Source organism: Dysidea avara, chromosome 3 (genome assembly GCF_963678975.1).
Source record: "Dysidea avara chromosome 3, odDysAvar1.4, whole genome shotgun sequence".
NCBI lineage: Eukaryota > Metazoa > Porifera > Demospongiae > Dictyoceratida > Dysideidae > Dysidea > Dysidea avara.
Genome location: NC_089274.1, coordinates 46,613,400 through 46,639,073, shown reverse-complemented (window position 1 = coordinate 46,639,073; position 25,674 = coordinate 46,613,400). Strand labels below are relative to the sequence as shown.

Genomic DNA, 25,674 nt, shown 5'->3' with positions numbered 1-25,674 from the left:
CCAACTTTGCTTTCGTGCCTTTGAGTATATATAGAAGTTTTGAAATGCGTTTTAAACTTTCCACAACACTTCAATTCAAAACTTTGAATTAACATTTTGGCTTTAGAGATATACATCTTAACTGATCATACAAACCTCTGATACTCATTACCTTTACTAGCCTATATAATGAACTTCCTAACTCTATAAAATCAAATTTCCTAACTCTATAGATTTGCCAGTGAATTTAACCTTACTAACATACTTCAAGCATTATTACAGATTTACTGTAATACCAGTTTTGGAAGGAATAATTTTGTGAATCAGATTGTGAAAATGTTTACCCAGCAAGTCAAGAAGCATCATTTTCCATATGGCTACCTACTCCAGTTACTTCATACACACCACTGCACAAAGCTAAGTACGTTATTAAAATAAAGAGCCTACAGTATATCATACCCCTGACCCCGGGCCTCTTGTTTTTAGTATAGGTATATAATGTCAGTTACCTATCTGATTGTAGGCACCAGCCTATTTTATGCTTTAAACTTACTTATTATGCTATGCTGAAGTGCTCAAAATGTTGCCTATTATGCTTGAATTTTTGCCTCAGTATCCATGTTTTACTAACAAACTTGCACGTTCTAGCTATATGGATAACTTTGATTATAAAAAATTATACATTGTTGTCATCTATCTATCTATTATGTCATACCTCACTGCTTTTTAAAGTAAATGACTATATTGAGTGTGTTGTCCAGCTATACATGCATTTTTACAGACAACAAACTACAGTATGGGCTATTTATTCTACCTATTATGCTAGCATTACGCTTGATGCTTCAAAGCACCTATTATGCTCAAAATTAAGCCAGCACATATATATATAGGCTAAGCTAGGGGCATCTATAGTGGGAGGCTTGGAGCTAAGAAGAGTGTGTCAACTGTAGCTGGTTGATACAACTAGTAGCTAGTTAGAAGCACACACAAGAGGTAGAGCATGAGGTCTGGAGACATGTCCCCACAGGATTTTTTTTCAGATTTAGCATATTTAATAATTTTGACTGAACTTTATTGAATAAGCATAAGCATTATAGCTAAGCCACTTTAACTGAGTGAAATCAATATTTCTAGCTGGCAGTGGTATAATACTATAACAAAGGGCATAAATGCTTTGAGTTAAAAGTTGAATTCAAGGGCAACCTTCAGAAGCTGTAGGATATTTAGCCTGATGAAGCTGCAACCAACAATAATCTATGCAGCAACTGTTTTTCAAAGACTTTTCAATTTAGTTTCATCGGGGCTGGGAAGTGTATAATTATATATGGTTAGGAATTTCTGATTCACACTGTGGTTATTGCAAAGGATCTCTTTTGGATAGTCAGAATTTAAAGTGATTTTATCGTTTAAGTTTAAGTTGCTTTATTATATAGACCTATATTTACTTTCAAATGCTACATATGTACAAGTATAGAGACAGGGACGGAGAACAGTACTCAAAAGTGGGGGATTGGGGGGGCAAAGTGTTTTAAAATTATTTAGTGTGTGACTTAGCACATCAGCATGCAAGGCATGCCAATACTAGGGGATCAGGGGCATGCCTCCACGGGAGATTTGAATGCTTTGAGATTGAATCTGAGAGTATTTTCAGTGGTACATGTGAATATATTCAAATAGGATACTCCTATAATATTACAATAATGACTATATTAAGATACTGTAGATACAGCAGTAAATGAAGGCATTTCAGTCAGACTCATGCTCTTGATTATGTATAGATATGTGTTAATGGAGACAGATTGAATTAATTGCATAGCAGAACCAACTCATATATATGATTCCACGGAATGTTCTATTAGAATAGTTAGTTGACTGTTCTATTAAAGTATTGATTGATTATTGATTTAACCTCACAGTGATCGGCACAGCCATTCTTCCTTACCAGAGTGAACATACATACATACACAATACAAAAACCAACAAAGGAATAAGTATACAACTGCAACTACAAAGAAAAACAAAACTAAACAAGACGTGCACATAACAAGCTGATTACAAAGTACAACTACTAGTCATAATTATTATAATTAACAATGATCATAAATAGTGGCTGGGAAAGTGGGAAGTTGGAAGATGAAAAAAGGTCATTTGGCAATTTGTTCCACCTCTGTGAATCTGTGATACAGTGTGTTGAAACAGTGTTTTATTGGAGGCTTAATTACAAAAGTCCAGTGAAATAAATCTGGATGAACATTTTGTCACATAGCAGTGAGTATCTCAATCTTGTGCACTCCCAGCACTGATTCATGCAGTATCCCATTCTTGCATAACCTTTAGCACAAATTCTAGTAAATTAGGGCAAAGCAAGTTGGCTAATGACTACAACAGTTGCTTTACTTTAGCAATTGGGATATGGAAAAAATGAGGGGGCACTGCCCCTGCACTTTAAAAGTGTGGGAATGGGGGAGGCTGAATTGCCCCGTCTGCCCCCCTATTTCTCCTGATATACTGGTACACAGTGGTCACATTTTATTTGTTCTAACTTCTAATTGTAATTTGTTCTAAAGCTATTTAAAATGTGGAGCTTGAGCACAGCCCCCAAATACTATAGCTCTGTTAACTTTATAGATACTTAAATTTGACTAGAATTTATGTTTTAGCAGAGTAATTCAAGAAAATTGATGTCGATCATGCAATTCATGGTACAGAATTTTAAGCAATTAATATATATGGCAGGATGCATGTTTGCGGGTGCGATGATGAGATAGTAGTGCACATGCAGATAAAGAATAAGAGGTTAAATTTCAGCAATCCAGCAGCATACACACTGGTCTTTGTTCCTTAAAGCTTAGAAAAGTTTTAATGATGATGTTATATTAGTGACTGTTCTATTAAAACATTTTGATCTTTAGCAGCTTTTATGTGCATGTTGAAATAAGAGATTTATTGATTTATTTTTTGTTTCCAAAAATGTGCAGCCTCAGTTTGAGGATTAATGCACATGTGTAACATACATACAGTGTATTGTATATACAATATGATTGATTATGAAGTTACTGGAAAACATTATTAATAGGTACTTAACTGATTTGTAAGGGGGAATTATCTCTTCTCTTCTCACTCTTTATTGCCGGTGTGCTCAGTTAAGATGCAATTGATGATGAGAGATGCCTAGACAGAGAGAGAATTATCACTGATGATGAACATAAAGAAACTAAATTATGGTGTGTCCTTGCAATTGAACGGGCACTCACTATCATTGGGCAAACCAATGCCTCACTCAGCACCTGTACTGTAGCTCATCTTTATATAGGTTTGTAGCTAGCACATAGTAAACTTTGGAGGAAGGAGTGAAGGGTGATTCATATGTACCCTCTAACTCTGCCCTTTAGGCCAGGCAAACTTGATTACTTGTTTCTTATCCACAAACTGAATCCAGATTTCCATGCAGATTTCCATGGTCATTTTCCATTATTCATTATTAAAGAAAATACTCCAAATCAAGCTGTAATATTAGATAAAGCCTTTTAAGAACTGGTACTTATTTTTTTACCACCGTTTTTTTGAGGTGCAAGTGATATTTACTGTGCTGTAAATTGATAGTAAGCCTTCTTGTGCACATGACTGATAACAGCAATAATGCAATTAAAGGCGGTGGCATAAAAAGGGATGCGGGTGGGGATGAGAAACAATCAATCAAGTTTGCCTTGCTTTATACTGTAATTGTGTTGTTGATCTCATATCACTGATAATGACATCATTGGCAGATAACGTGATCCGAGCAGACTCAACAGAGAAAAAGATTCCAGTGAACACGTACTTGAAGATAGAGAGAGTTCAGCGGGTCAATTGCTTGTATACTACTAGAATCTCTGTGTGAGTGTCTTAGTGATGTATAGTGTAACTGTGTGTACGCATATACAACCATACCGTCGACTCGACTGCTCGTTGATCGTCTCGCTGATACTCAGCACTAGTAGTATCTCGGCGATGAAATTACCGCTACTTGTTTAATCTACGTAGCTAGCAGACCCGTGACTATACGTCTTGCCTACTTGAAGAACGTGCTAGTTACTTTTTTAAAAACGTTTTTGTTTGTTTTTGTTTTTTGCTATAGTTAGAGCTGCACCAGTCGTTACCTATTTGTAGAAGGGATCGGAGATCAAAGTGGGCACTGTGTAGGGACTCAGAGTGGGGCTGTAACTTGCTAGTGCCACATTTAGTGCTATATGCACCTCAACAAAATAATATGGCAAGTGGTATGAATACGATACCTGGAATATTGTATCATACAGGAAGTTATATTGATTTTTTTCAGCAGGTGTTGTCAACCCACTGCAATGTAGGAGGTACACTAACTATGGCTTCTTCATCTTTAAATGGTAGCTAGATTTGTATCTGGTTATGTTTTCATAATTGAGTGAGTGGATTTACGATCTAAATCGCACATAAGAAGTTTTGAAAAAAGATTTCATTAGACATGCCAAGGATAGTGAGCATGCATGTGAAAGTTACACAAGAGGAACAGTTGGGCAAGCAAAGTAGCATTACAAGTGCTCAAAAAGGAATAGAGGGTGGGATCAGGTGGGGTAGGAAAAATATAGACTTCAAAATGGAGGCAGACCTGATTGAAGTATAGGCATGAGAGTGTGCATGACTATGCTGGCTTGTTAGTGGTTAATATGCAGCAAAATCAACATAGGAAACGTTTAACCAACTATCCACCAGTACGCGACTGATTCTTGTAAAGCCAGAAACTGCCATTTGAGTTTACCACACCACTCAGAAAAGACGTCTCTTAAAACCAGCCTCCAGCAAGTTGAGTAATGCTGAGTGTCAAAATCAATTGCATGATAGTGTAGGGTAGTATTAGTTTGATTTTGCCTAATGTTTTCAAGTTTCAGTTTTGTAAAATCTGGTCACACTGAATTTTCTTGGCTTATACCTTCCAATTCAGTTCTCACATTTGTGTATTATTTAAATGGTGATGTAATATCTTGTTCATACAGGACATTTAATGCATAATCATGTGAATTGTGGGACATTTCTGAACTGAATGCTGCTAATTAACTGTCATGTATGTATATACCTTGCCAGGGTTCCAGTTGTCTTACTAGCATCTGTGTACCCTTGAGTCTAGGTATCCATTATCAGTTGTTATTTGGTTTTTTGATGTTTTGTTTTGTCTTCCTGGATGTTTTGTTTTGTCTTCCTGGATATTTTGTCTTAAAGCAACATGACATTATCACCATCATCCTGTAAAAACATTTATATTTCAATAAATATCTGGTAAAATAATTATTTAGTACTAATATTTAGCTACAGAGGTTGAAGCCTGCTATAATGTATGCTCTTGCTAACATTGTGACATTGTATCCATTATGCTACAAACATTGTGTACAAAATGTAACTCTTGATGAATGCCTGTTTTATTAACCAAGGTCAGATTTCAGAACTGGATTGGTCCCAGATTACTGTCTGGTTCAGTTAGTCATCCAGGTCAGTAGTATAACTGTCATAAATAAAACATCAAATCAAGAGTAATTCTTGAAATCATTGTTTTGAAAGGAGGCTACAAAAATTGTTTAAGATATTGCTATTACAACTATTTTATCCAAATTTAGCACCTTTTGGAGATATGTAATTTGTTATAATGATTGTTGAAGGTGCAATGTTGTTATACATATATGGCAAGGTTGTGGTGCTCTTTTCTATGCATCATGGAGAAGCCATTTGAGAAATAAATTCATGGCAATTAAGTGGCTTATAGGTTTGTAATATTGGTTAGCACTTGGAAGAAGTGTAATTACCCCTATAAGGAAGTGACCATATGCTCTAGTGATCAATGAAGCTATATAGTATCCTAGCAATATTCATGTGGCATGTTAAGTCACCAAAGGTTCATTTTAAAAGGCCTAACATGTCAACTTGATTAGTATTCTAACTGTCCAACTGACCCACTGTTTTCAAAGTTAATTTTTATAGGTGCTAAAACTAATATACTCTGACCCACTCTGTCCAACTGACCCACTCTATACTCTGTCCAACTGACCTACTCTTGAGTACTTGCCTAGTATTTTCTTTTCAATACACGTAACTGCTGTTCACCCTTTCATAACACACTATGACTACAAACGAGCTAGTGTAACTTTATCAACTACACCCGCTACTTATATATTTTGTATCCCTTTTGTACTGATTTCATATTTATATGCCAACCTACCAACCCTATACTCTTAAGATTTCACCCATCAAACAAATAATCAAATTGAAGTAGCAATGTACTATAAAAGACCTGTATATATGTAGGTTGTTGTTAATGCTTGTAGTGGTTCAATTACATGGTAAATTGATCGTGCATGCTAGAACTTTCTACAAGGCTCAGTAGAGTCAGGTTCATCTTCCACATATGGTTACAGAATCAAATAGATATCTTTTGCAATGCTCCTTGTACTGACTGTATTCAAATTTGTGTTTCCCTGCCACTAATTTCCATGAAAAATTATAATGTATGGAAATTTTAGTGTTGTTAGTTAAAAGTAACTGTATATGTCCAATGATGATTATCAGCATCATTAAGTATGTTGTACACATTCTGTCTTTTGTGGTACTCTGTTGTCCTAATTAGGAGAATAATGAAGAACCTCCTCTAAGGCACCATATCTCTGAAAAGATACATATGTTGAGCCATGACAGATGTAATCTAGTAACATGTGTCATAGAATAGACATAGGTTATATTTTGTGTTAATTTTGATACTTCAAGCTAATATAAAGATGCGTACTTTGCCACGATCATGATAATTTAATACTAAACGAAAGTTTGTATTCATTAGCTCAAAAGGCTTGATAAGTATGTAAATAGCAATTAAGGCTGTACTATACATATGCATATGTGACTGGATCTGCGAAAAAGGGACATAATCACACAAGCCTAAATTTACAGTATAAAGCATTGAATTCATTGGGTGAAATACTTGCGTAATTCTGTAAATTTTTTAAACCCCTCTTGTTTAGTAAAGGAAGGGACTAACAATAAAAACCTGGATATCAACTTATTCGCCTGCTCAAGAGGAGTTGGAAAATCTTTGTTTCGTTACAGTAGACCCAAGGACATGTAAGTTATGAGTGTTTGTTTACGTCATGTTGAAGCGATCGTACGTGATCGATTTTTCTTTAAGAATTTCGCCTTTGTATGCAGTGAGGAAGGGTGAATAAAGGAACAACTTACCCAGCAATTTATTCCCCTGTTCATGGTGAACACGATGGTGAAACGTTTAGCTCTGTACCTCGATCTGTTGGTAAGTTACAACCTTTTTTGTAAACGCCTGTAATTTATTCTCCCTATACTTGCTGTACAAATCGATTTTTCTGTAGTTGCTACTTTGTAGGGCTGTAACTCCCAGAGTGTTTGGCATATGAAGCTGAAATTTTGCCAGTGGGTACACTTGGTTACATAGATTATAAATATTCAATAAACAGGAATTCGGAAAAAATGCGATTATGTCCTGTTTTCGCAGATCCGGTCACATATTATGTATTTGTATATGTGTATGTAGTCTTTGATGATTCCTGAAGTAAAGGGAAAGAAAAGTTAAAAGGAAGTATCAAGGCCAACCATAGGCTGGCTTTGGAACTTGCAATTGCAAAAAGAAGTGATATCCACACAAAAACAGCCAAGCTGTGAAAAAGGTGCAGTCTGGGTGAAAAAGTTGTGATATCAAAAGGTGGCGGCCAAAAAATGGCTACAATGATGATAATGTACAGCTTCACCCAGACTGCACCTTTTTCACAGTTTGGCTGTTTTTATGCGGATATCACTTTCTTTTTGCAATTGTTTAACTTTTCTTTCCCCTTACTACAGAAATCATCGAAGACTGCATGGTTATATATGCGTGTGTGTGTGTGTGTGTGTGTGTGTGTGTGTGTGTGTGTGTGTGTGTGTGTGTGTGTGTGTGTGTGTGTGTGTGTGTGTGTGTGTGTGTGTGTGTGTGTGTGTGTGTGTGTGTGTGTGTGTGTGTGTGTGTGTGTGTGTGTGTGTGTGTGTGTGTGTGTGTGTGTGTGTGTGTGTGTGTGTGTGTGTGTGTGTGTGTGTGTGTGTGTGTGTGTGTGTGTGTGTGTGTGTGTGTGTGTGTGTGTGTGTGTGTGTGTGTGTGTGTGTGTGTGTGTGTGTGTGTGTGTGTGTGTGTGTGTGTGTGTGTGTGTGTGTGTGTGTGTGTGTGTGTGTGTGTGTGTGTGTGTGTGTGTGTGTGTGTGTGTGTGTGTGTGTGTGTGTGTGTGTGTGTGTGTGTGTGTGTGTGTGTGTGTGTGTGTGTGTGTGTGTGTGTGTGTGTGTGTGTGTGTGTGTGTGTGTGTGTGTGTGTGTGTGTGTGTGTGTGTGTGTGTGTGTCAATGTAAAAGTATAGGCAGTGAACTTACATGATAGCTACTATATGATGCTGACTGTTTGTATCAAAAGTTGGGACAGCACTTGTAGCTATTTTCTTTGATCCCTGTTAATGTAAGATTCTTAATTACTCTTGTGCTAATTTATGACACATAATATCACCTTTACAAAATTACCTATATTATTGCTGCAGGCATTGTAATTTTCAATCAATGTTTCAAACTTAATTTTAGTTTGATATTTGCATCATACAGTACAATGGTACTGTATAATAGGGACCACAAGGAGTAGGCGTGGCTCACGAAATAGCATCACCCATAAATCAGCCTCAATTTTCCCTGATGACAATGAGGCAGTATTGGTTAGGTAAAACTAAGTCCAAACAAGCCTTCAGATTGACCCGAAACACTTTCAACAAGTTGCTACAGAATTAAAAAAAAATTTATTTAATGGAATTTTCTACTGACTGAGTAAGTAACTGATTGACTGATGTCTTCAGACCAGCATACTGTAACTCGATTACGGCTAAGGCTACGGGCTTGGTTTTTTCACTGTTCAACGTTGCTTCGGCCCGAGAGGTGCCTTTTGGATGTACAATGCATTCTTCAAGGACTTACCAGTGTCCTCCTTTGTGTCCCATTCATCTTTGCTGACAGCGAAAAGTATTGATTTGGCGGTAGCACATGATGGCTTCCGTTCGTAACGGAAATTGTCTGTATTTTTCATATTGGCCATTTTGATTATATAGAGGTGCTTTTTGAACAGTTCTTGATTCGTACTGCTGTGTAACGAGTTGAACATAGCTGACAACGAAGCATAATGGATACTTCACTTTTCAGATGATAATTGATATAACTGGGGTGCGCGGCACCATTTCTTTGTTTCGGTATGCATATGGACTGTAGAGGTGCTTTTTGAACAGTTCTTGATCCGAAATGTTATGTAACTGGTTGAACATAGTTGACAACAAAGCGTAATGGATACTTCACTTTTCAGATGATGATTGATATAGCTGGAGTGTGCGGCGCCATTTCATTCACAGTATGCGTGGGTTCACCAGTCATAATAATTATTTACAAAAAAAGTTAACAAACAAGTACACAGAAAAATTTGGAATTTTCAACTAGAGTAGGGACCATAGCACATCGATAAAAAGTACTGAAACAAGCTGGAGCAGTGCACGATATTAAATCACAATAAAACAATACGAAGTGTTATATCCCTACTGTGCTCCAAGATACCATAATGGAAATGCACAGTAGGGATATAACACTTCTTATTGTTTTACTGTGATTTAATATCGTGCACTATCCCAGCTTGTTTCAGTACTTTTTATCGATGTGCTATGGTCCCTTTGAAAATTCCAAATTTTTCTGTGTACTTATTGTCTATAATACAAGTAATCAAATATCACCCCACAAAAGCATATATATACGTGAATAAATATATAGATACCAAGGATAAATGCATGATTCTTTGTAAAGGATCACCTTATTTGTAGCCTGTGACAATTATTGGTTATGAAGTAAGAACATTTATGTACAATTATATTAGGTACACCTATGTGTGCGTGGTTTTAAACTTCATGTCAAAATCATAGTAGACCCACATATCAAATAGTCTGACATAAAAGTACAGTTAGGTATATGTCACCGTGCTTTTAGCATGTTGAGACACTCTGTAATGGAACAGTATGAGCACTGTATCAGTAGTTTATATGTGATTAGCAGAGGATATTCCACTTATAGATAGGAAGGTGACAAGCTTGATAATGTTTTGTACTTTAAGGTAACACTGAAGTTTCAGAAAGGGGTTTATAAAACCACTGACGTTTCTTTTCATCATACCAAAAGTAATTATAATGGTTTACAAGTTCATATGATTTCTTTTATTACAGATGTGCAATGTCCTCATTCATTTAATACCTGAATACTGCAAGCATCACATGTTCATCAATCATGTTTCTGGTTGCTTGGTGTAGTAGAGTGATTATGATCCTTGTGATGACGAATCATGTCTCCATATCAGGTTTGATTTAATATGTGATGTATCTATATCAGGGCCATGGGAGGGAATTAGCTCTGCTCATGAAGAGTGGTTCCCTACAGCTTAAATGCATGAATCACACAACCAGGTTTAGGACATGTTGTATTTCAGCTGGAAAAACCAACAGAATACACAGTACTGTAACAGAGTATTCAAACCAATTTCTATTCATTACTTGTAATTATCCACACTTAACTGTGTTCTCTGGTATATAGTCAGTTTGTGTTCACCTGGCCCTACAAAAAGGTAGTCAAAGAGATGAACATATTTTACTCCCAATGGTTACAAACATGTTTTTATGTTGTAAACATGTTTGCACACCTAAAAACTCATAACTCACTTGCTCTTGCTTATATCAAAGCATTTTTTTTTTTACTAAAAATTCCGTTCCAGTGTTTAAAGGGCTTCACTGTAATACTGAATGTTTGGGCAGCTGACACATGTAGCATGAAAAACAAGAGCCAGGTCAGGTGAATGTGAACCAACTATAGATGTGCTGATCTATGTTTAACATTGCCAGAATGTTGGCAGATCCAATCAGATCATTCCATGTCACATTGATTATGTAATGCATACATTTCAAAGGATTCATGGCTAATGGTAATCACTTCCATCAACTTTACTGCTTAAAATTATGGTAAAAACGGCCATACAAACCCATCATTTCTATTGGGTTCATTTTAATCTTGTACAAATAAAGTAGCTTGTTGCTGTAAGTAGATCTGGTTAAATCAATGTTATCATGATGTAAACATAGCAGTAACGTAACTCAGAAACATTCCAGAGCTCAAACCTTTTGTATACAGTTTCCCCAGACTCTTTTTTTGGGGTTGGGAAACACGAAACTACATGACATACTTTAGTACCATCACAGATTTGACTTTTGGTGACTTTTATGGCCATTTTTTCACAGAAAATATTATTTCTGTCTTTATTCCCTGAGGGGATTACTTAACTTGCTAAATCACAGTACCAAGGTAAAGGTCTTGTTGAAAGAAACAACTTGGTTTTATTTGAAGTCAGCCCAAAGTTATGATCCTTTGTACTACTCTTGAATTCCTATTATCATAACTTCGGAATAAAATTACTAGAGTTGTACCAATTCCCACTTTTTAGGGAAAACCGATATCCGATATATTTTTACCCTGTTTTACCAATAGTTAACCGATACCCGATTGTAGGTCTCTACAATTATACTTGTGCATACTCCATTAAAAGTAGAGCTAGTAAAGCCAATTCTGTGAAATTGTACACTGATCTCAATCAAAGTTGCTAGTCAGACAAGTGGGCTAGGGCCTGATCCATCACTGTTTATCTTAGTGGTTACCACAAAACATAATCATATTACCCAAGTACATACTACAGCCTTTGACACCAGCCCTCCAGTGGTACTGCAGCTGCTGAAGCTGAATAGACTAATAATCTGCTGGCCACAGCCTGTTACAACTGCCTGCCTGCCTGCCTGCCTGCCTGCCTGCCTGCCTGCCTGCCTGCCTGCCTGCCTGCCTGCCTGCCTGCCTGCCTGCCTGCCTGCCTGCCTGCCTGCCTGCCTGCCTGCCTGCCTGCCTGCCTGCCTGCCTGCCTGCCTGCCTGCCTGCCTGCCTGCCTGCCTGCCTGCCTGCCTGCCTGCCTGCCTGCCTGCCTGCCTGCCTGCCTGCCTGCCTGCCTGCCTGCCTGCCTGCCTGCCTGCCTGCCTGCCTGCCTGCCTGCCTGCCTGCCTGCCTGCCTGCCTGCCTGCCTGCCTGCCTGCCTGCCTCACTGATCACAGTGGCAAGGCTAGAGGCCAAACAAAGCAGTGCATGGCCACCATTTTACACCACAACAACAAACTCATGGGTGGGATGTGCCTTTTGTAGTTCGGACAAATGTTTACCTTCTGTGCATATTTTGCTATTCCTTTCATCTTCAATTAAATTCTCATCTTCTTCATGTCAAGAAACCATACAAAGGTGACAATTTTCTGTATTGATAATTTCTTTGAAGGAGCATATTCATAAATATTTCTTTAATAATTGTAAATTTAAAAATGAAGTAGGGATCTATGTGCGATGGTATCACAGCATAGCTCAGTGGGAAAGTCCCTACTTTGGCACATAACAATTAAACAGGCTGTAGGACCAGGTGTCCTACAGACCTTTAGCACTTGTGCTATAAAGCCTTAATAAATAAATAGATTTTGCTCAATGCCACAGTAGGGACTTTCCCACTGAGCTATGTTGTAATATCATCATTCATCTCTTGTTTCACTACTTTTGTTGCATAGATCCCTATTTCATTAAAAAATACTAGGTTTTTGTTGTGGCACAGCTAGCTACAATGTAGCTTGTGACTGTTCTATTAGAATATCATATATTTCTGTTGTATTAGAGCGACTGTTGTATTAGAGTGACTGTTGTATTAGAGTAACAATGACGCCAAGAGGTGTGCAGCTATAAGGGGGTGGAGTCATTCTGTTTACTGTTAAGTAAACAGCTAGATTGTTAAGAGGTGTGGTCTCTGTACTCTATCACTATTAGTCCACCTAGATTTTAATTGATGGGCGTGGTGGCAAATCTATCATGAACGGGATCCCAATCGTGAACTTGCACATATCTAGTCTTATAGTAGCGCCAGGACTGAAGCACTTCTGAAATCCAGCTCTGAAATAATTCTGTGGTGTCTATATAATTATGTTGCTGAAAGAAAGTGTTGATATTGAAAATTAACGCCTTGATATGGTTTCGTTGGATGAAGAAGAAGACAAGCAGCCTGATTGAAGATAAAAGAAAAGATAAGGTACAGAGAGCCTACACTCGTTGGAACCCCAAAAGGCACATTCCACTGATGAGTTTGGTATTGTGGTGCAAAATGGTGGCTGTGCGCTGCTTCATTTAGCCGCTAGCCTTGCGACTGTGGTCAGGCTGGCAGGCCAGCAGGCAGTCAAGCAGTGAGGCAGACTAAAATTTGAGCTTTGGATCCAGCCACCTGTAAGTGTTTTGTTATATTTAATGCTGTATTATATATTATATTGATTAGTGCTATTCCGTAAAGGTGATTTTCGTGGCGTAAAATGTCTCTAGGATGATTTTTAAAGGCAGAATTTTTGGCGGAGCATGAAATTTTCAAGGGGATCCCTTAGTATCCCTACTAGTATCAGGTAGCAGTTAATATAAAACAATTGCAATAGGGCATGCTCCCTTAAACAATCAGATAATTTACTGCATAGCTGAGTAGCTAGATCAAGATACTCTAATACAGCAGTCACAAAAGTTAACAAACTATAGTTAATTTAAAAATGAAGTAGGGTTCCAGCAATAAAAAGTAGTGAAACAAGAGACGACGGTAGCTATGAGGGAAAATCATTGTAACGGTGTGGCCTACTTTGGCATTTCACACATTGCTACAAAGCCAAATAGGGATTTTCCTTCATAGTTACCATCTTCTCTTGTTTCACTACTTTTTACCGCCAGAACCCTACTTCATTTTTAAATTAATATTGTTTATTGTACTACATATAGTTTCAATCTCATGTGATATTTTATGATAATTCTTTTTCAGGAGGACAGAGATGTGTTGACAATCCTGATGTTAATCAGCGAGGAAGTCATACTAGTAAATTTGGTAGACAAGTAATTGTCCCCAATGCTAACATTAATTGTGTTGTTAGAATAACTGGTGTCACAGTCAGTATGAACTTTGGTGGTTTTCTCTCTGATAATTTACCACTATTTCAAATATGGCGTCCTATTTCACCTGGATCAAGTGTGTACAATAGAGTTGTTCAAGTTCAACTTTCAGATGGATCCTTAATTGGTGGCCATAGCGGTTACTATCTTACCAACTTTACAGTTAGTCATCCAGCTGACTTTCAACCTGGAGATGTGATAGGATATTACCAATCATCAACTCCTAACCGCATTATATGGGATATTGAGAACAGTGAATACACATCTTACAGTAACAATGCCACAGGTCCTGAGACTACAATTGATATAAATAATGTGGATTATGTAGAAGCTAATAGACAACCACTATTTGAACTGCAATTTGGTAAGTACATACATTGTAATAATATTTTGTTTAACAGAAAGTCATTAGTATGAGCAAGAGTACATAATAAAAATAGGGAGGGAGAGTGTCTAACTAGGACACCTTCAGCCAAAATCACTGCGTATTATAGAGCATCCACACATTGGTAGAGCAAAGGCTTTACTTTATTCAACACCTATCAACAGCACTCAACACCTATCAACAGATCTCTATAGTCAGTAAAAGTGTTGATTTGTTCAAAGATCATGGTCTTTTCAATAATACGCAGTGATTTTGTACAGGCTGTATTGGCAGTTAGACACTCTCCCTTCCTATTTTTATTATGTACTCTTGGTATGAGAAACTAGCATATTTGCCAAATAATATTTCACTGTTATTATTGCACTGGTGGATCAGACCTTAATAATTATATCGTAATGATATTAATTTTCTTTTGGTTTATTGTACGTAGACATCCGATGTGACAACCTATCAACACCATCCAATGGAGAGATAACATCATGTAGTTCTGGTAGAATAGGAGTGGGTTATGAGGGAGACACTTGTAGTTTCATATGTAACACTGGTTATGAGCTAACTGATAGTGACACTAGGATCTGTCAGAGTAATGGGAGTTGGAGTGGTAGTGATGATGTGTGTAGAAGAGGTAAGAAATTAGGGCTGTGACTAGGGGTTTTGAGGCATTTGGATGACCCCCTTCTGGCTTAAGGTTACAAACAGCATTTGACAAGCTGACAGATGAGGCATGCTTATTTGCAGAAAAAAGAGGTGCAGTTGGGCACTAAAGCTATGTACTCTCAATTGGCTAACTTGAGTAGGGCCAATTTTATCCCTATGTGCCTTAAAATCTGATGGAGCTAAAATGCTGCTTATAAACTATTGTTATACTCTAATAGAACAATCCAATGTATTATACTATAATATGTGACTGGATCTGTGAAAACCTGACACAATCACTCATTTTCCAATTCTTGTTCATTGTATTATGTTTATAATCTGTTTAGCCAAGGGCAATGTTTCAACCTCATATGCAAATAACTTTGGGAGTTACAGCCCTACAAAGTAGCAACAACAGAAAAATCGATTTGTACAGCAAGTATAGGGAAAATAAATTACAGGTGCTTGCTAAAATGGTCGTAACTTATGAGCAGAAGAACACACAGAGTTGAAATTTGCTCCATCATATTTTCCATGAGTATGGGGGATCGATTACTTGTAAGTTCTTCCTTGTGTCACTTTTTTTCGCTGCATACAAAGGCGAAATTAGTGCAGAAAGTACTACTGTTTCAACATGATGTAAACAAACATCCATAACTTACGTGTCCTTGTGTCTACTGTAATGAAACAAAGATTTTTGAGTTCCTCTTGAGTAGACAAAGAAGATAATATCCAGGTTTTTATTGTTAGACCCTTCTTCAGTAAGAACAAAGTATTCAAAAAAAATTCAACATTTTTAAATTTAATATGCAAGTATTTAAATTTTGGCTTGCACAATTCTGTAGGGCTTTTGCAGATCCGGTCACATATGGTCTCAGCTTCAAGATAAAACCAAATAAAAATCAATCATACCAACTGGCCTCTATTGGAAATTTCCTGAATTTTATATTTCTGCCATAACTACATATCTTCAAGTCATCTGTAAGAAAATGTTTAGATGATGCTACCTACCAAAGTATCCTAGCTTCCAAGAGGATATTTATGGCTAGGAATTATGAAGTGTGGGTGGATCTGACTACTTTTATCATTATTTTATACCCACTATTTTAGTTAGTAATGCATGTGTACCCTCAGACACATGTGACCGCTGGTATGGTTGTATGAAAGAACTTGCGTGGGAATGGAAAGGGTGCCAGAAGTCACACACACACACACACACACACACACACACACACACACACACACACACACACACACACACACACACACACACACACACACACACACACACACACACACACACACACACACACACACACACACACACACACACACACACACACACACACACACACACACACACACACACACACACACACACACACACACACACACACACACACACACACACACACACACACACACACACACACACACACACACACACACACACACACACACACACACACACACACACACACACACACACACACACACACACACACACACACACACACACACACACACACACACACACACACACTAGCTCATTGGCATCATTAGTGTGTACATTCAGTTGAGAGAAATGTAATATTATGGCATTGTCAGTATCTGGGGGTTGCTTCCAGACCACCGCTGCTGTGATTTCCTACTGTATCAAAGTGAAACTCCCCCCCACGCCTTGAGAAATCCTGGTTACGGCCCTGAGAAAGAATATGGATACATGGTGTAAATGATACATGTTGTATATATTCTAGTTCAATGTCCTTCACTTACAAGTCCCAATGGAACATACAGGTGTAATTCAGGAAGTCATGGAGTAACCTCTTATGAAGATATTTGTCATCTTGTATGTAACCCTGGTTATGAGCTAACTAGTAGTAACCCTAGGACCTGTCAGAGTAATGGGAGCTGGAGTGGTAGTGAGGATGTGTGTAGAAGAGGTATGTAAAGTGTTCATTCTTATATAACCTATTTAATTGGCTGCTTACCACAATAAAATCCCATGTTGTCATCATAATAGATCTGTATCTCTGCATGGAGTGAAACAAAAGCATGCAATTACATACTGGCAGCATATGGGAATAATGCTGTATTCCTTATTGTTACCATGTAACAAACAGCTTTCAAGATGAAACAGCTAGCTATGGCCTAAATTAGTTAGACATTGATGAAAACAGTAGTCCCATTTTTAGTAGAATTGGCAAGTTTAAGGTCACTGATTTATGGTAATTATGTATATTTATGACATATTTGCATTTTTATATCAATTTTTGCTAAGTGTGCAAAAATAAATCAAATTTCTCATAGCCGGCCCCCTACAGTTTAGGAAGAAAAAATTGAAGAAAATTAAATCAAAATTTTGAAAGCCCATATCTTAATCAATTTGCTGTGTGGCGTCCCCTACCTGGCGGACAGCTATAATGCAAAAATGGTGTGTTTTGGAGAAGGGGTCATGGAGCTATGCACGCATGAAAAATGCTTCTTCCTGTCAATATACTCACAGTGTGGTGCATCAGCTTTCTTGGCTGCACGACACACTACCATGTGTCTTGATCATTTCTGTGTTTTGTATTTTCACTGTCAGTGTTTTCATTGCACTCTCTTTTTTTACTCTTTGACATTCAATTTTAGGTAGCACGACTTGTGCTACTTGGCTTGACATGCCACAAGTACTTTCATCTACAAAATTGCATGGTTTCAGTTTCATTCTTTACTTAAATTCGTCAAAAAAAGCAATAACATTTGATTTGTCACCATCACCCATTCCATTCAAGGGACATCTGACTGCTTCAGGGTCAAATTATACACAGTGTCCAATCCATGACTATAACTAAACTGTACAAACATTTGCAGTATTGTAGACATCTGGTAAACCAATTTAAAGGCATACTGTGTACATTCACCATTCACATACAAAATAAAAGGTTACATAATATGATGGAGGACATTGCACTTATGAATAGCTTTAGTTACTGCTATTCAGTACTCAGTAGTGTAGCTACATAATTGTCACACTGAGGTAACTCAAAGCTTTAAAAACAGTAGTAAACATGTTCAGATAGGTTGGTAAAGAAGTATAGCTATGTGGCACTAAATTAGTTTGAATCAATCATTGCAAAGATTAACACAATTCCTGCATCACTCCACTTTCAAATTGTCGTCCTTGATTGGATAGAATCTGGTCAGGTAATGAAAAATGAAAGAACGTTTCATTTAACAATTTCTCAGCTATAGTCTTTGTCTCTTGATTAGGAATTGGCCAGGCTTCTAACCACCTAGCAAAATAATCTTCAGCCACCAAGATATAAGAGTTACCCCCACTCGTCTCTGGCAGGGTCCTAAAATATCCACCGCCACTAACTGCAATGGGTACCCCACAACAACAGGCTGGAGTGGACCTCTCCTAGTTGGCCTGCCTGACTTCCTAGTAGCACAACTCACACACGTAGAACACCATTTTTTCACATCATTATATTGCCCAGGCCAATAAAACCTTTCCCTCAATTTCCCCAGTGACTTATCTATCCCTAAATTACCACCCAAGATACCTTCATGAATATCAAGCAGCACTCCAGACTTCAAAATACCAGGAATTACCAGTTGATATATGCACCCAGTGCCATCATTATCCTCAAACACCCTCCACAGTAATTCATTCTCAATGACAAGCTGATTCCATATCTGCAACAACCTAGAATACTTGGGATCTCTTCCTTTAGTGCTCTGCTCACTGGGTTTAACTTCTGCAATCTTTGCCTGATAAATTGGGCCAACCAATTCCTCGTTCATCTGACAGTTCTTAATATATTCCTGTGATCGACTACCTACCACAACTGTAGGAAGAATATGAGACACTGGACACTCATCATACACATATCACTGGGCATACATGACAATGCATCAGCATTACAATCAAGACACACGTATCGTGTGTCGTGCGGCCAAGTAGACTACAGGCAAGTGTGTATTTTACAGGAACCAGGAATATGCTGTTTTCATGCATCTGTAGCTCGATAGTGCCTGACCGGAAATTAACCATTTCTGCTGTGGTAATTCTCTCGGTGTGGGACACCTCCAGTTTCAAATTTGAACTGAATCTGCCAAGCCATCACTGAGATATGTGCCTTCAACGTTCGTCTTAGTTTCTTAATATTTTTCTTCTTATTATTCTTTTTGCAACACTTAGAAAAATCGCTATAACTCCAGAATGTTTTTAGTCGATTTTTCTCAAATTTGGAGGGCTGTAAGAACGTAGTAAAGCACGTTTACAGTCCAATTTTCATACACATCGGATAAAGAACAAGGGAGTTATACGCAATTTTCGAAAAATTTGATAGGGATTTTTTGTCACAACCACAGGGTAAACCATTTGAAGGAATGACTTGAAAATCGGTCTGTACATGGAGTAACCTTCATAGTGCAAACCTTTTGTGGTTTGAAAGAAATCGCACTAATAGTCATGAAGTTATAATAAAAACACCAACCATATGTTAAATGCGCGCGATCGAGTTAGTCTTGCGTGGCCAGGCCGCTATTTCAGTGCAGGGGCTTATCGATTAGAGATTATAAGCGCCCACGCAGAAAAGGGTCTGGTCCAGTTCATATAGGCAAGTCATTCACAGAATCAACAACGTGGTGTTGGGTGTTGATTGGGGCCACGTCATCCCATTGGTCACTACGTCATTGGCCTACTCGTTTGAATGCCGTATATGGATAATTGTGAATGTCAGATGACGTACCTATGATCAGCACTCCAAGTGTTGACGAAGGTGCTGAGGACGACTTGCCTATGCAAACTGGACCAGACCCTTTTCTGCACGGGCGCTTATAATCTCTAATCGATAAGCCCCTGCACTGAAATAGCGGTCTGGCCACGCGAGACTACGATCGAGTTTTGTTAATAAAAATGTAATACTTGCCACACCTACCAGGTAAACTACCAGGTAAACTAGTTAACGGAATCAGCTGAAATCAGGTAGAGAGGTAGACAAATCATTTTAGAATGACCTTTCAGTGGTTTACAAGGAATCAGATTAAAAATCCACTGAGCTACACTATGAAAGTGAAATAGGTGTAAGAAGTGCACGATCGAAATACTCTAATAGTGCAGTCACCCTAATAGAACATTCAGTTGCACAATAAGTCACTCTATTAGAACGTTCATCTACAGTAAAGTCACCATGTAGAGAGTTCAGCTAACAACAAGTCACCCTTCAACTAGATCAGCTAGAAACATATCTCCCTGTAGAGAGATCAGGTAGACTCAAGTCACCCTGTAGAGAGTTCAGCCGGAAACAAGCCACCCGTAGAAAGATCAGCTAGAAACAAGTCACCCATAGAGAATTCAGCTACATTTCGTAGAGTGTTTCAGCTAGAAATAAGCAACCCTGTGGAGAGCTCAGCTACAGTAAACTCTATCAGTAGAAAGATCAGCTGGAAGCAAGTTATCATTGCAAAGAGTTCAAATACATTTGAAGTCACCCTGTAGAGAGATCAAGTAACCTTGTAAAGAGATAAGCTACATTTAAAATCACCCTGTAGAGAGATCAGCTCGAAACATATCACCCTGTAGAGAGATCTGGTAGAAACTAGTCACCCTGTAGATAGTTCACCTACAAACAAGTCACCCTGTAGTGAGTTCAGTTACAAATAAGTCACCCTGGAGAGAGTTAAACTATGAACAAGTCACCCTGTAGTGAGTTCAGTTACAAAAATAGTCACAGAGTTCAGCTACAAACAAGTCACCCTGGTGAGAGTTCAACTACAAACAAGTCACCCTGTAGTGAGTTCAGTTACAAATAAGTCACCCTGGAGAGAGTTCAGCTACAAACAAGTCACCCTGGAGAGAGTTTAGTTACAAACAAATCAGAGTTCAGTTAGAAATAAGTCACCCTGTAGAGAGTTCAACTACAAACAAGTCACCCTGTAGTGAGTTCAGTTACAAATAAGTCACCCTGGAGAGAGTTCAGCTACAAACAATCACCCTGTAAAGAGAGTTCAGTTACAAATAAGTCACCCTGGAGAGAGTTCAACTACAAACAAGTCAACCTATAGAGAGTTCAGCTACAAACAAATCACCCTGTAGACTCAGCTACAAACACGTTACCTTATGGAGATTTCTGCTACAAAGTAGTCTACCTGTAGGAGAGAGGACATGTGATTTTTGTAAAAATGCATCATTATAAAAAAGTATCCATAGAATTCCAGGTCTTGATGTCTCTCCTTTCTACAGAAAAAGACAAGTAAAAGAACTACAAAGCTGGCCACAGGCTAATAAGCAACCCTAGAAATAAGCAATCCTGTGGAGAATTCAGCTACAAACAAACTCTTTTAGTAGAAAGATCAGCTAGAAGCCAATTATCCTGCAAAGAGTTCAAATCCATTAGAAGTCACCATGTAGAGAGATCAGGTAACCTTGTAAAGAGATAAGCTACATTTCAAATCACCCTGTAGAGAGATCAGCCAGAAACAAGTCACCCTGTAGAGAGTTCAGCTGGAAACTGTTGAGAAATCGGCTAGAAAAATTTCACCCTGTACAGATTAGCTAGAAACAAATCACTCTGTGGGGAGATCAGCTCAACACAAATTACCCTGTAGAGAGATCTGGAAGAAAAAAAGTCACCCTGTAAAGAAATTAGCTAGAAACAATTCACCCTGTAGAGATCAGCTAGAAATAAACCATTCTGTAGAGAAATCAGCTAGAAATAAGTTACCCTGTAGACAGTTCAGCTGGAAAAAAGTCACCCGTAGAGAGATCAGCTAAAAGCAAACCACCTAAAGAGAATTCAGCTACATTTCATAGAGTGGTTCAGCTATAGTATGTTCACGTTGAGCTGAATCCTGAAAAACAGCTAAAAATTAATGTGGATTTTTTCTCGACAGAGTTAACATTTCAGCCAACCAGATGATTATTGGTAACAGCAAAGGTGTCAACAACAGACAAATACGGTTTGACTCCATTACAAGTTCGGGAAAGGGCTGTAATGGACACTGTACATATATGGCCTCCCCATAGGAAATGTGTTGTGAAAATTTTGATTGGCCGTAAATGTTATGTCAAACATTTGAACAAAAAGATTTGAAATATTTTTAGCGGGTCAAGCAGTACTACAAATGAGCCAAATTTCAAGATCATGAGTAATTGCATCCATGAGTTATTAAATGTTTTTGAGGATTCAGCTCAATGTGAACATACTATAGAAATAAGCAACCCTGTAGAGAGTTCAGCTACAAACAAACTCTTTCAGTAGAGAGATCAGCTAGAAGCAAGTTATCCTGCAAAGGGTTCAACTACATTTGAAGTCACCCTGTAGAGAGATCAGCTCGAAACAAATCACCCTGTAGAGAGATCTGGTAGAAATAAGTCACCCTGTAGAGATTTCAGCCAGTAAGAAGTCACCCTGTAGAGAAAAAATCACCTGCTAGAAACAAGTCACCCTGTGGTGAAATTAGCTACATTTCAATCACCCTGTAAAAAGATCAGCTTGAAACAAATCACCCTATAGAAGGATCAGTTAGAAACAAGTCACCCTGTAGAGAGATCAGCTAGAAACAAACCACCCTGTAAAAAGATCAGCTTGAAACAAATCACCCTGTTGAAAGATTAGTCAGAAACAAGTCACCCTGTAGAGAGATCAGATAGAATGACTAGTCACCGTGTAGAGAGTTCAGCTTTAAACAAGTCATCCTGTAGAGAAATCAGCTGAATAAGTTATCGTGTAGAGAGTTCAGCTACAAACAAATCATCCCGTAGATAGTTAGCTACATTTCAAGTCACGCAGTGGAGATCAGCTACAAACAAGTTATCCTGTAGAAAAGAAATGGCATATGTGACCTAATTTTAGAAAACCGTTGATATACACACATTTATCAAAATTCATTTTATTGGTTCTTTGTTGTCTACAGGGACAAAGGAATGGGTTGTCTACAGGAACAGAGGAATGGATTGGCCAAGTTTCAGCTTCATAAGATATGCAGTGTGGGAAATACAGCAGTAGACAGCCAGACGAACGAATAAATCAATATGTACAGAAGCCATCGAGAAAATAATCTACAGGCGCTTACATAAACCTTCATAACTTACTGATACAATGGTGTACGAAGTTGAATCTTTGCTCATTGTATTTGCTGTGAATTTGTGAATCCACCAAGGTATAGTTTTTGCCAGAGGTATTCTTCTGTGATCCGGAAGGAAGGCAAATTCATTCAAGAAAAATCATTGTAAACTCTTTTGTCACCACAACGTAAACAAATGTCCATAACTCAGAAACCCACCTGTGTATGAAGATGAAACAAGGATGTGTGAACTCCCTATGAATAGGGGAACACGATAATGCCCAGGATTTATCCACTGGAGTGTCAATTCACTAAAATTAGGTCACGTATAATAATTCAAAATTTTTATAATTACTGATAAAATTAAAAATAGTTAATACAAAAAAGTACTCTTGAATGTCTTTCTTCTTTCTCTGTAGTAAAGACAAAGACACAGGTTAAAATAACTCCGATACCGGCCATAAGATGTCTTAGGTGTATGCAAATACAAAAAGAAGTGATATCTAATAAAAAACAGCTAAGCTGTAAAAAAAGGTGCAGCCCCCAAAAAGGCCAGGATGAAAAAAGATGTGAAATCAAAGGTGGCAGCCAAGAAATGGCTGTGATGGTAGGTTAATGATAAAAAAATTTAACAACAACAATTCAGGTGAATTTGGTGCCAAGACCATGGCCTTTTTGGGGGCCACACCTTTTTTACAGATTGGCTGTTTTTGATTAGATAGTACTATCTCCTGCCCAAAGTATGACATATTCTGCATAGCAGAAACTTACAGACACACAGAGTGGTACACAGATGAATACTTAGTGAAAAATTATTGCAAAGCTTTATAGACTCCAGGAAGTTACAATACAATAGTTACTTAAATTATCACTGTTATAAACAAAGCTTTGTGTTACACATCAAAGCAAGTTTTTTGTCAAATCATGTGTGTTTGTATGTATTGGTTTTACTGGAGATGATGTCACTTACTTGTGTAATGTAACAAGTGACCCTACCATGGTTGACTGGGTACCTAGGTGGAGTAGATGCGATGTGTGAGAGAGGTTTGTTTAAACCATTTGTGTTGTTTGATTATTGTTTTAACAGTTCAGTGTCTCTCTCCAATAAATGGTGCAGTTCAGTGTCCAAATGGAGCTGCTATTGGCGTGTTTGAGGACACTTGTACATTTTCCTGTAATGGAGGTTATGAATTACAAGGACCTAATAATGGAACTTGTTTAGCTGATCAAAGTTGGAGTGGAGGAGATCCAATATGTGTAGTATTAGATTGTTCCACATCACCACCTCTTGATAACTCACAACTACAGTTACCATGTGACACACAGTACCAGTCAACATGTACTACTGTCTGTGTTGATGGCTACACTGGAGGAGGATCCCTTACATGTGTTTTGACTGATGTGGGTAACAATATTGTTGATTGGAGGGGTACTACGTCTTGTCAGAGAAGTGAGTGTCTTTAGTACGATAATGTATTGAAATACGTCTTGAATGCAGTTCAGTGTCAACAGTTAACTGTTCCAATTAATGGGATGATATCTTGTTCATCATTATTTTATGAAGACACTTGTAATTTCACATGTAACACTGGTTATAATCTAACTGGAAGTCCTCAGAGAACATGTCAGTCTGATGGTAGTTGGAGTGGATCACCAGTGTCCTGTACCATCATGGAGTGTCCCTCATCATCACTACCAATGAACAGCATGTTGGCTGAGTCTTGTAGTAGCACATATCAGTCAATGTGTGATCTACAGTGTGAAGGAGGCTTTAATGGTAGTGGAGACCCATCATATGTGTGTGATGTGTTGAGTGATGGATCAGTAATGTGGATGACTAGTGGAGGATGGACTTGTGAAAGAGGTAAGTCTCTATTGTTAATTACTACGTATTGATGTCACTACAAAAATAATATCAACTTTCAGGTGCTTTCCAAGTCATCAGTAAGGTATTGGAAGGGCCATATTTCTAGCAATGGTGGCAATAACATCAGTAATACCATACTGTATAGTGGTGACCGTGAATGTTTGGGCAAAAACATCATTGCCTTCGCACAAGCTTGCCAGTGTTGGTTAGGCATGATCTAACTCAAGAATCTCTTTAGAGCAACCCAAAACACTTCCAACAAGTTTCTGTCATGTTTTAATTTCCAAACTTTCTACTAACTGACTTACTACTAGGCTGAGGGACTGATGCCTTCAGGCAAGCATATATAATTCAGCTATGGTAAAAGCTACGGGCTTGATTTCTTTACTGTTCAACGTTCCTTAGGCCTGAGACATGCCTTTTCACCAACCGCAGTTGGACTTACCTATGTCCTCCAGGTAAGTCCTCCTTTCTTTATTTCCTGTTTTCTCTACTTATGCTTAAGTGTTAGTTCTTCACATCATTACATATGCCAGTCACTTCTTGATCAATCTCCTGACAGACTGTAGACATGGAAGTAGCTCGCTGGCACTTGTACCAGGTTATAGTGAAAGTATGAAATATTATTTAGTTGTCACACTGTTTATTTATTT

General features: G+C 38.0%; 1 protein-coding gene across 1 annotated transcript; it reads left to right on the top strand.

Annotated features, from left to right (window-relative positions):
* Window positions 1-3,731: 3,731 nt before the first annotated feature.
* Window positions 3,732-25,590, top strand: LOC136248569 (E-selectin-like). Its single transcript, XM_066040337.1, has 10 exons — window positions 3,732-3,855; window positions 10,262-10,392; window positions 13,948-14,439; window positions 14,891-15,085; window positions 16,854-17,039; window positions 24,172-24,198; window positions 24,242-24,604; window positions 24,653-25,018; window positions 25,427-25,479; window positions 25,558-25,590. Exons 2-10 carry the CDS (start codon window positions 10,323-10,325, stop codon window positions 25,588-25,590), a joined length of 1,785 nt encoding a protein of 594 aa, XP_065896409.1. The 5' UTR covers window positions 3,732-3,855; window positions 10,262-10,322.
* The last annotated feature ends 84 nt before the right edge of the window (window positions 25,591-25,674 follow it).